The 13,125-nt window shown below is 33.9% G+C and overlaps 1 protein-coding gene across 1 annotated transcript; it reads right to left on the bottom strand.

Annotated features, from left to right (window-relative positions):
* Positions 1–690: 690 nt before the first annotated feature.
* LOC120143938 (GDSL esterase/lipase At5g33370-like) lies at positions 691–12,060 on the bottom strand. Its single transcript, XM_039158128.1, has 4 exons — positions 11,961–12,060; positions 11,637–11,689; positions 1,024–1,252; positions 691–926 (listed from the first exon to the last, which is right to left on the bottom strand). The coding sequence occupies exons 1-4, from the start codon at positions 12,058–12,060 to the stop codon at positions 691–693; spliced, it is 618 nt and encodes a 205-aa protein (XP_039014059.1).
* Between the last annotated feature and the right edge of the window lie 1,065 nt (positions 12,061–13,125).

Genomic DNA, 13,125 nt, shown 5'->3' with positions numbered 1-13,125 from the left:
TTCGAAAATGGCCTAAGAATTTATGCATGTTTTAATTAGTCCCTATTATTTTTTTATTTAGTCACAGTTATTTTAATTTTTTTGCATTTTGATCCTTTTTGTTATTTATTTATTTTTCGATTTTTTGGCTAATATTTATTTTCTTAACATTTTTTATTTTTTTATTTATTGTTTGGGTAAACTACATTAAATACCACTCATCTTTAAGCTCGGGCTCGAAAATGCCACTGACGTTTCAATTTTGTCAATTTTAGCACGGGCGTTTATGTTTCACTGTAATTTTGTCACTCCGCCGTTAATCCGTTAACGGGATGATGACATGACAATTTTATTCCATGACGGCGATGACATGGTTCCCTCATCAAAACGACGTCGTTTTGTTGATGAAAAAAATATTTTTCATTGGATTCAAACCGTAGACCTTTAGAATCCAAAACTAAATACCCAACCACCAAGCTAACTTAAAAACTTTGTATAATCTTGACAAAACTATTATAAATGTTAATCACTTCCACCGTCACCCTCATTATCTTCCTCCATCCATAACACTTCTACTACTATTTTTCAATCATCCGAATTCCATTACAGTTAAGATAAAAGCAAACTGCTTCGAAATTTAACATTTTTATGACAGTTGAAGGAACAAATTATTGCATTGCACACATGAAAAACCAAAGGAAATAGTTATTGTCAGATCCTTGAATCCGTTGCTATTACGCTGCTTAGATTCATGGGGTGAATGTACTCATTAGATCCAGTCATTATTTGCTCCACAATCAATCTGTTAGCCTTCTCTGATGGATGGAATGGATCCCAAAACGCATACACAGCTTTGTTCGGACACAGGTTCGACAGCTGATCAGTACACAGACCGAGCCCGTTGTAAGGTCCTTGTCCACAACACGCTATCTGCGATGTTACAAATCCTGTTCCAACCATCACGACATTGATTCAAGTTAACCCCTTGTTTTAAAAGAAATAATTAGGAGCAAGGAAAGTACCGAAGGCTCGAGGGTCGCTAACGAAATCGTTGTGCATGCTGAGTATTTGCACTGACGAAGACATCTTTGCCTATCTGCTTGTTGAGTCCATTTAGCATTTGAACAAGTTGAGGATTGTACAAGGACGCAGCACGTTGTAGTTCTTTGGAGCATCCGCCATTGGTGCCACGCATAGCCAGTTCCGCTGGAACACAACCCATCGGTCCCGTGCCCGTCACTAGAACCCTGCGTGCTCCAGCCTCGTATAGCGTCTGCAATAGAAATGAAGTTTTTTTAAGAAAAAAATATGAATTCTAGGCTGTGATGTTAAAGATAATGATTGAAAAATAGTAGTAGAAGTGTTATGGATGGAGGAAGATAATGAGGATGACGGTGGTAGTGATGACCATTTATGATAGTTTTGTTAAGATTATACCAAGTTATTAAGTTAGCTTGATGGTTGGGTATTTACTTTTGGATTCTAAATGTCTACGGAAACATTTTTTTCATCAACAAAACGACGTCGTTTTGAGCTTTTTGAATATCAAAACGGTCGTGCCAAAACGACGTCGTTTTGATGAGGGAGCCATGTCATCGCCGTCACGGAATAAAATTGCCATGTCATCACCGTCACAGAATAAAATTGTCATGTCATCGTCCCATTAACGGATTAACGGCGAAATGGCAAAATTGAAATGAAACATAAACGTCCGTGCTAAAATTGACAAAATTGAAACGTCAGTGGCATTTTCGAGCCCGAGCTTAAAGATGAGTGATATTTAACGTAGTTTACCCTTATTGTTTTATTTATTATTTATTTATTATTTAATTTTATTATTCTTCTTTTTACTAAATTTTATTTATTTTTATTTATCTATTTTATTTATTTTATTATTATTATTATTATTATTATATTAATATCTTTTTTTAATATTTATTTTTATTTTATCATCTAACGTATTTTTTCCAGTAGTAATTCCAACCAATCAAAGGTAAGCAATTCGAATCGGGTTTTTAAATTTTAATTTTTAATTTTTCGCAATTAAGACAATCGACAAATTAATTGATACCGAAAGGGCAGTTCAAGGGTGTTAATCCTTCATTGACTGTAACTGACTCCCTAGCCCGACACATTTCTGGTAAAACGTAGATCAGATAAGATGGTGTGTGACCAGCCTAAATATTTTTTTAAATGATCGGTGGCAACTCTAACTCATTTCATTCAAGTCGAAGTCCAATTTCGGGCACAATCAAAAAACGGCCGCGACACAAAATAATAATTTTTTATAAGGGACATCAGTTGTTAGAAATAGTTTTTCAAAGAAATTTTATTATATGAAAGGAAGGTTACTTTTAAATATTTGAATTTTGATGTTTTGATATAAGAAATAAATGAAAAGTATTTTTAGATTTAGTCAACTATTTGAAAAAACAATTCAAAATCTAAAAAGCATTGAAAAATACGTTTTAATTTTTTTTTCTAATTTAGTCAAAAGAATATCAAAACAAATATGATCATCTTTATGTTTAAAAATATCTTTTTCTATACTTAAAATATAAAAATAATTGATTTTTTCTAGAAAAGAATCGATCTATTTTTCACAATAAGCTACGTATAAGATTAATCCATTTATCAAAAGAATGGATCCATTGAAACAAATGATCGATCTTTTCTTTTCTAACGATCATATATTTAGAAAATGGTAGTTCCTTTTTATAAAAAGACTATTTTTTAATAATTTTCTTACATTTTTAAAATTTTAGTAATTGCTTATTTTCCCTTTTATCTAAAGATTAAATAAGTCATCAAAGTTTTAATTAAAAATAATTATATCCTAAAGTTTTACCGAAAATTAATTAAATATTCTATTACATCATCATTTATATGCAGGGTCGGGGTTAAGATTTTGGAGGTCCTGTGCAAATTTTTAAAAAGAGGCCCTTACTATAACGAGGCCCTTGCAAATTTCCTTAGTAAAAATTGCAAAGCTTGAATACAGTATATATAGGGAGATTGATGATATTACTAACTCAAATCCTAACGGTGTGAGATAGGGAGATCATGAAGATGAGCTTATTTCTCGTAAAGTGGAGTTAAACCAAAAAAATAAATTTTTTATTGTAATAAATCTAATTTTTTTTAGAGCCCTTGCTATTTTGGGGCCCTATTTCATCGCTCAACTTATTCTCCCTCTAGACCCGCCTCTGTTTATATGTGAACCGTAACATTATCGTATTGAACGGTCACATGAACACAGCTAATTTTCATGTTAGCATAGTAACTATTAACGCCAATCAGAAGATAAAATTAATGAATGAATTTTAGGGTAAAAATAATATAATTAAGATATATAAACAATATTAGTGCAGATAAAATGCCACACTTAAGGCTATAATGATGGTGAAATTCAATTTCCCATTGTGACTACATAGGTTTTATGATACTATTTTAAAGGTCGACAATGGCTCAGCCCAGTTTAGCTATAGGGCTTTGTCGAGCCATGTTCATCAAGATTCAAGAAATTAAATTTACCTGTAAAAAAAATGTAAAAAAAGTTTAACTACACAAATGATCATTTATATTTTTAATTTATTCATTTTTGGTCACTAATTTCAAAAAACACAAGATATGATCACTTTCCGTTTTTATTTAATTAAGATGTGATCACCTGAGTTAACTGTCGTTAATAACAATTAAATTTTTTGATATAATCACACATTTTATATATGTTATTTATATATTCTCTCAATTTAGTCTCATTTTAAATAAATTAATCTTCCAAGCGAATGATGTCACATGTCATACTATGTGTCACTATTCGGTTGGAGAACTTTATTTTAATTTAATATATTTATTTTCACCAATCAAAGAATGGCATGTGTAACCTTCTGGTTGAAAGAAAACAAATGAAAGTAAATTGGGGCACAAAAGATTCAAGCCTTTGCCACTTAAGAAACTAAACATGTATCCAACCATTAAGCCAAAACTATTGTTTGGTCTAAAGTGAACAACATGGTGTATATATTTTGTATTTTTAATGTATAAATATTTAAATTCATAATATTCCATATATATTAACTTAAAAATATATTTTTATTAACTTAATAAATATATTTTACTATTAACTTAATTTAAAAATATTTATTTTTATTTTCGTTAAAAATATATATTTGATGTTAAAATTTATTTAAAATATTACTAAATTGAGAGAATATACAAATAATAAAGACTAAATATTATACTAACTATCACGTTATATATTATGTTAATTCAACTAAATGTGATGGCCACATGTTAATTAAATAAAAACGAAAACGATCATGTCTTAATTAAATAAAAATAAAAATAATTATATATTATGACTTGAATTTAATAATCAAAAGTGAAAAAAACACAAATATAAATGATAACAAAAAAACATTACACAGTAGAGTCCTCCATTAACGAACACCTTTAGTTTTATTCTTCAATCTCTTTGAGAGCTCAGAGGAAACAAATCCATGTTTCTCAATGAAAACAGGGAGACAATTATCGAATTAACGAAAGAGAAAGGTCTTCCTGAAATCGAAGCGGTGAAAATTTAAAAAAAACAACACTTCTCCAACAGGAATAAATGCATGTAATGCAAGGGGGAAAACCAAGTTGTTGTGGTGTGTGTTTTTTGTAAGGTAAATGTTGTTGGTGTGATTTTACTATCAGGAGAGTGAAATTTTGTAATGGGTGGTTGCTAAATTTGTTTTGTAAGGATTCTTTTTGTTTTGGTTTTTGTTCGCATGTCACTTTAATATATCCTTTCTTTTACCTTATAGAAAAAGGAAATCTTTATTTGTTGTGTTCTTTTTTGAGGTGTCTCTTTGTTTATGCTTTTTCTTTCACTGTAAGAGCTTATGAGCATATTATGATTTCAATTTTTGGTAAAAAAAGATTATCCTTTTAATTGGATCATTAGATCTTGAAATGTGGGATTTTTTTGGTGTGCGATTTGGGTTTTTTACATGTTTTTTATATAAGGATATTCATAGGTTTTGTTTTTAATTTTTGTTTCAGGAATTGAGTTCTTGAGGCTTGTTTTGGCAATATGGAACTGTGTACTGAACTGTAATCGAAGAATGGGTGGGATGTGAATGTTTTGAGGGGTTAGATTTTGGGTTGGTTTTTATCTTTGATGACAAAGGGGTTTATATGTAGAAATGGCTGATATAGCAGGTGTCTGTAAAGCGTAAGTCTACTTTGATTTCTTTCTTTATCACACTGCTCGAGTGGATTTGCATTGTTTATTTACATTTTGTTATAAGCAGAGAACTTCAAGCAAATGTAATAGGGTTACTCTTGATTGAATGCAATATGTTGCATGTGTTCTAACTTTGCTATCGGTGTTTAATTCAGGAGTTGCTTGGAGTCCGGTAGGAGTAAATTAGTGGAATGGTGATAAATAATGCTTATGCTATTATTGAATTTATATATTTTAGTATCTAAGTTGAAAATATACCACGCTTCAAAAATTTGAATTTGTAGTTTTAATTTGAATACAAAGAAAAGAAGATCTTCCTGTGAGTGGGGGGAAGGAGTCTAAAGGGATGTTGGGTGCTGAATGATCCATAATTGACATCTTATTCACTTCAGTTAGGAGTTTATGGAGACATCTAGCTAGTCTATGTGATAATAAAATAGGTTCAGAAAATGACTGGTTCAACTTATGTACTGTTTAGGAGCATTGTTAATCTTTAACAAACTATTGGAATGGATTGCAAGGTTAGAAATATTGAGTGTCCTCAATAAACTTAGTTTTAGTTATCTTGTGTTTTAAAATAGTTGCGGAGTGTTCTTATTTGAGTCCCTCTTGGGATAGAGCAACAACAACAACAACAACAAAACCCTATTCCCATATACAATGGGGTAAGGGGAGGTAGGGTAGTAGGCTGCCCCCAACGTCTGGCTGAGAGCAGCTTCCGTGGAAGACCTCCGGCAGTCAGAAAATTAAAAATAAAGATAAAAATGCAATGCATGTATAAATAAATAAATAAATGCATAGTTGAACAGTCTTCATATGCAGTCTTCAATATGAGCGTCTGTAATGGGAAGTAATCCCTGCAAATAAATCTCTGTATATAGACAGAAACATAAGACCTGACTAAATTTAAAAAGAGGAAACATGAAGAGAATGATACACATGTGTCAACGATAGCAAGCTACGAGAAGGAATAAAGTCAAATGGGTTAAAACCTAAACTAAGGCAACACTACCCCGCTACCCTAGTTCTAAGCCTTCATAAATTCTGATGACAGAAACATATAAAAAGTTGAAGTCATGGAAATTACTACAAAGGCATTAAAAGAAGACAGTGATGATACACCCTATGGGTGTGACCCGCACTACTCCGCTACCCTGGTCTTAAGTCTCCATACTTTCCTATCAGAGGTCATGTCCTCGGTAAGGGCTAAATCCTTCAAATTAGATCTCAAGCAGTCTTCCCACTTCCGCCTTGGTCGTCCTCTCCTTCTGGCACCGTTGACTGTAATCGACTCTACCCTCCTGACCGCATCTGACGGTTGTCGCCTAATGACATGCTCAAACCATCGTAGTCATCCATCCCTTAATTTTTCGGATATAGACACCACGTCGAAGGACATCCTAATAGCAGATTTTGGTGTCATGTCCCACAGATTCCTACCACATGCCCATCGAAGCATTCTCATTTCTGCGACCTCCATCCTCCTTACGTGATCCTTCTTGATTGCCCATCATTCTGATCCATACAGCAGCGCTGGTCTTATTGTCATTCTATAAAATTTTCCCTTAAGTTTTAGAGGCACCTTCTTGTCACACAAAACTTCAGTAGTATCCCTCCACTTTAGCCATCCCACCTTTATACGGTGTGTAACGTCATCATCTACACCCCCATCTCTATGTATCATAGACCCTAGGTACTTGAAACAATCCTTTGAGGGAAGAACGTGTCCTTCTATGCATACTTGAGCATCTTCATCGTTTTGGTTCCCACTGGAGTTTGAATATAAATACTCTATCTTTTCAATATTGATCCTTAGACCTTTTTCTTCCAAAGCAGTCTTCCAGGTAGCCAGTCTACTATTCAGCTCAGTTTTTGTTTCAGCAACTAGGACAATGTCGTCAGCGAAAGGCATACACCATGGAACACCGTCTGGTGTCGCACAATAGATGTCATCCATAATCAAGGCAAAGATGTAAGGGCTATGAGCCGACCCCTGGTGGAGTTCGACTTTCACCGGGAATGTCTCGGTGTCACCAACTGTAGTCTTGACGTATGTAGTAGATCAACAGTACATATCATGAATCGCCCGGATATAAGAAGTTGAGATCCGTCTCGTTTCTAAGGTCTTCCAGATCGTATCGCGAGGAACGCTATCATACGCCTTCTCAAGGTCAATGAACGTCATGTGGAGATCTCTATTTTTTCCCTATATTTCTCCATAAGCCGTCGAAGTAGATGAATCGCCTCCGTAGTAGACTTGCCTGGCATAAAGCCAAATTGGTTTTCTGAAACCCTAGTAACCTGTCTCAACCTAGCCTCTATCACCCATTCCCATAGCTTCATAGTATGACTGAGTAGTTTAATACCTCTATAGTTGCCACAACGTTGAGGATCTCCTTTATTCTTATAGATTGGTATCACCATAGACTCTCTCCACTCCTCTGGCATCTTGGCAGTCTCTAAAATACTATTAAAGATGTTGGTTAACCACTTAACTCCATATTCTCCTAGGGCCAACCACACAGTGATAGAAATTTTATCTGGACCGACAGCTTTGTCCCTCCCCATCTTTCTAAGAGCCATTTTGACTTCCTCATACCCAATCCTACTTGTAGGGCAGTCATTGGTCGTAGTAAGATGGTCAACAGACCCATCAAAAGTACTATCTCTACAGGGAGAGGCACCGTCATTAAATAAGCCAAAGAAGTAACTACCCCAAACCCTCTTAATATCATGATCTTTCACTAAAAGAACACTATTATTGTCCTTTATAAACCTAATGCTACCTAGATCTTTTTTTCCTATTCTCCCTGGATTTTGCAAGCCTGAAGATGTCGTTTTGTCTTTCATTGGTATCTAATCTCTTGTACATTTCCTCGTATGCCTTATCCTTTGCCTTAGCCATCATTTTCTTGGCTTCCCGCTTTGCCTCCTTGTATCTTTGTTTAGCTCTCGATCTTTCTTCGTCGTCATTGCATTGTAGAAACTCTTTGAAGCAAGTTTGCTTTGTCTTCACCTTAGTTTGGACTTCGTCATTCCACCACCATGATTCTTTATGTTCCTTGACCTTCCCTATCGACAACCCAAGGGTGTTTTTGCCAACCTCTCTGATGGAATTTGCCATATTTTTCCATAACATATCTGCATTATTTGAGTTTATAGTTACAAAACCTGTATTAGACAAAACCTTACTCCTAAAGTCATCAGCTGTCGCTCTATGTAAGTTATTCCAAAAGATCCTAGGTTTACCAAGTTTAGCCCTCCTATGAGTGCTCCGCCCGTGGAAAATACGGAACACCAAAACCAACAATCTGTGTTGTGATGCACATGCCTTTTCAGGGAACACCTTACAGTCAATGCAATCCCCTCGATCCCGATTTCGAACCAGGATGTAGTCGATTTGGGTACAATATCCCCCGCTATGGAACGTAATTAAGTCTATATCTCTCTTGTTAAAGAATGAGTTAGTGACCACCATATCGTATGCAGTAGCAAATTCAAGCAACGTACGCCCCTCCTCGTTCCTACTACCAAAACCGAAACCCCCATGTACACCATCATACCCGTCGGTTGCACTACCTATATGGCCATTGAAGTCTCCCCTATGAAAACTCTTTGGTCCTCCGGAATGCTCCTAAGTACATCATCTAACTGATCCCAGAAGCAACGTTTCTCCCCTTCCCCTAGGCCAACGTGTGGGGCGTACACTGAAAGGGCATTCACCACTTCCGCTTCTGTAATAACCTTAATCATCATGATCCTATCCCGGTATCTACAAACTTCAACTACATTTTCCTTGAGCCTAGAGGATACCAAGATACCCACCTCATTTCTAGCGTTATCTACGCCTGAATACCACAACTTGTACCCATTACACTCTCTGACGCGAGCCCCTTTCCACCTAGTCTCCTGAATACATGCAAAATCTATTTTCCTATTACTAAGTACGTCGGTCAGCTCCAACAGCCTAGCATTTAATGTGCCTACATTCAACGAACAAACTCTAAGTCTAGTCTCCTTGACACCACTCTGTCGAGCCCTCCCCCTATACGCCCTATGGGATCTAAAAGAAGGACATGACCTCAAGTAATCATCTATAGCCGAAACTATGAGGAACTATGAAAAAGGAATCCAAAGAAGACAGAAGATGCACCAATAAAACGCTAGAGAATTGAGGAGTACTAAGAAGCCTAGTTGGTTACTAAATACGATTTTAAGACAAATTAACATTATCTTACTTAACTTTAAGCCAACAACTAGAAACCAATGATTGGATTTATAACTTAATTAAAAATGCAAAGGCCAATAACAAGCAATGCCAAAGAGAAGATTAACAGATACACAAAGCTTTAAATAAATAACAGTCGAAAATTTAGAGGAAACCCCTTGCAATTTCTTATTAGAGTCCAAATAAATTAACCAAACCCACAAATAATTACTGATTATACAGGAAAAAACCGATGAAACAACAAAAACTATGAAACCCAAGAATGGAATCTACAAAAGATTATTAAAAAAAAACAAAAGATCGAGTAAATAAATAAGAAGGCATAAAAAATAAAGAGAAAAATGAAGAGCTTGGATCGAATAACATGAAAGTGAATTTCTTCCCCAAAATGAAATGCAGATTCCACTAATCCGCAGAATTTATTTTTCACTATCCTAAAAATACCTTCAAAATTCACGCATTCAAATTATTTCAAAACATTAAAACAAAGAAAGAGATATGAAATCACCAAAGAAAGAAAGAGGGAAAATGAAGAAAGACGTCGGCGAGTCGAGTACCACGATCAGATCTCAAGAAAAACAGGAAAAAGAATCAAAATGAGCTGAAATTAAACTATATCTGGAGAAATGAAAATTAAATCAATAACATCAGAATTCAGAAATCCGAATCCAATAAAATGTAACGAAACAGATCTAGATAAGAGCGAGGGAACAATAATAAACAAAAATCGAAACCTGAACCTTGGCCTGATTGAATCTAAAACAGAAACCGCAGATCTGATGTGGATCGGATCTGAAGAGGAAACACTGAGAAAGTGACAAGATGACAACTCCCTCTCTCGCTCCAACTCACTACTCTGTTAATCAAATCCCTTGATTTTTAAAGTTTCAAATCCAACTTGATCCGAGACGTAAAACATCAATCATACAAAAAGCTAGTAAAGAATATAAAGAAAACAAATTCCTCTTGATATAGAGCCAATTATGTTATAGCTGGTATCTCCTCTGTCCTATCAAGTCAAGCTGGTATTTTCTCTCTTTTTCTTGAGTTTATCAGATAGACTAGGCTGATATTTTTGAAATAGGGTGCTCTAGTGAGCCATTTACTGTCATATTTATTTGCCTATTTTTGAATGGCATGTCAAATGCCTTGGAACACATCATGTAAGGTGCTGGAATATCTGTTGGTAATTGTTGTAGTACTGACATTCATCCTTTTTAAATTAGTCATAGGACTGACATTCTGTTTCACATTTGAGGCATGTGTGGTACTTTATCTTGTTTGACCATGTAACTGCTAGTTATACTTCAATCTGCAGGACATCTCTAACAGGGTCTTAAGCTATAATCACGTTGGACATGCTATGACTGTTTAAATCATGAATCATGATTGATGAAAATGAGATGGGTAGCTGATTCCTCTCTTGATCAGCAGGTTTGATAAGGAACTGGAGAAAGAAGTTGCTATTAAAGTTATTGATTTAGAAGAATTGTAAGTTGGTAGCTTTGTTATTTTTGTTTAATTTATTCCTTATTTATTAGAGTTTTAAAGGCAGATGGTTTCTAGGTGAAAGAAAGTCCTGTTTATGATCGTCCGTTCATTTTCAATTTTTTTAATTATTAACTTGCTCTCATTTCCTCATCTTCCCCTCATAATCACAGTCTATATAATTGTGAGCTTTTCTGATGAGAAAACCTTTTTTTTCTTGATAAATGAGAATCAGTGGTTTGTACATATTAAGTGAAGATACTAATTTTTCATCCATTTGTTTTTATTATTATTATTATTGTTATTATTATTTTATTCATTACTATTATTATTTTATAATTATATTATTATTATTTATATTAATATTATTATTATTTACATTACAGACCCAAAACGGTTCAGTTACAAGAGACCAACTCAAGACCGACCCAACAAACAAACCCTAAACCCATTTAGGTTTTGTATCAATTTCTCCAGCCGCCCTCAATCATCAGCCGTTGGATCTAATGAGATCCAACAGTCCCAGATGCACCAGCTTGAAAACCTAGGGTATCATAACCCTAGGGCCACGCGCCGCCGCCTCTGCTTCCAGCCGCTGCCACGGCGCCAACAGGAGACTCCAGAAACCTTGCTGCTACAACAACAACCGCACACGTGTCCCCATTTTTCGGTGAGTCACCACAAGTTCGGTGACTCACCGAAGGGAACCTCTTTACCCAGTCCGAAGCCATCACCGGAGATGGTTATAAAAACCATCTCACCTGCAAAAGAAAAAAAACGAAAGGCAACCAAAAAGACAACCCACAACAACCATTCGAAAAGAAAAAGAAAAGAAACAAGAAAACACTTACCACGGCCGTCGGGGTCTTCACGTGAAACCAGAAAAACAAAGCCATCGAAGGTAAAAAACCTTCGGGGTTTTTTAGATCTAGGGTGATTTAAGGTTTTTATGTAAAAAAAAAAGAAACCATATTTGTGATAAAAAACGGTCTTTAATTTGGGGTAAAAAATTTAGTTCCGGCTACCATGTACGGTAGCCGGCGACAGAGGATTGCGGCGGCAGACAGCTGTCGGCCGGCGACCAGTTTCCCTCTGACGAGGGAAATATAGAGAGAGGACAGAGAGTTCTCATCTCTCTCAGCTAGAGAGAGAATGAGAAATAAGAAAATGAAGAAGATGGCCCGAAGGGCCGGCTATAAGGGATTTAAATACCCATTCCCAAACGACGCTGTTTTGGGGAGGGGTATGGATGTAATTTTGAACGGGTAAATTATACCCGCAACCATTATAAATTTGTGACTTTATATTTTAGTCACTGAATCAAATTTTAGATCTCTTTAATTCGGCACATGAATTTTAATTTCTTTATAATTTGGTCACTGATTTAATTATATTTAATTATAGGTAAAATAACTGAATTATCCATTATGATTTTAGTAATTATTATTTTGATCGAACTACATGTTTTAATTTATTTTAATTTGATGTTCGAATTTTATATAATTTTATTTTAGTCCCTAAAGTAATAATTTGGTAAAATAGCATGTTTAGTCCCCGTAATTTTAAATAATTAAATAAATAATTAGGATTTCTAATTTTAAAATGTTATAATTTGGCCACTAGTTTTAATACAATTATTTAATTATAAGTTTTATTACTTTTTATATTTAATTTTAATTTTAATTATTGTTTATTTATATTTTAAATTTATATGTTAATATATTTAATTATTATTATTTAGTCATGTAAATATATATATAATAAATAATATTTATTTATTTATTTTATAAAAATCCTATTTATAAATTTAAGAAATTACTTTTAAATCATTTTAATCATATTTTAATATTTATTTTTCAATATTAAGAAATGGCAGTCTTAAAGCAACTGGATGTTCATTTTCTGATATTTTAAATAATTAAATATATTACTTTTATAAATTATATCGATTTTTAATTTTAGATAAATATTTTAATATTTATTTATTTTTTAATATTAAGAAAAGAGCTGTCTTAAAGCACCTAGAAACCCTTTTCTGATATTTCTAAATAAATAAATATTTTATTTATATATATAAATTAATATATTTTCTTAAAATTATAAATTTGAAATAACAAGATTATAAATTAAATATATCTTTGAATTTTTAAAATTTCTAATAATAGAGACAAATTATAATTAATGAGTACCAATTTTG

The sequence above is a fragment of the Hibiscus syriacus genome, unplaced genomic scaffold, assembly GCF_006381635.1.
Source record: "Hibiscus syriacus cultivar Baekdansim isolate YM2019G1 unplaced genomic scaffold, ASM638163v2 tig00110865_pilon, whole genome shotgun sequence".
In the NCBI taxonomy this organism is placed as follows: domain Eukaryota; kingdom Viridiplantae; phylum Streptophyta; class Magnoliopsida; order Malvales; family Malvaceae; genus Hibiscus; species Hibiscus syriacus.
This window is presented reverse-complemented; position numbering and strand designations above follow the sequence as displayed.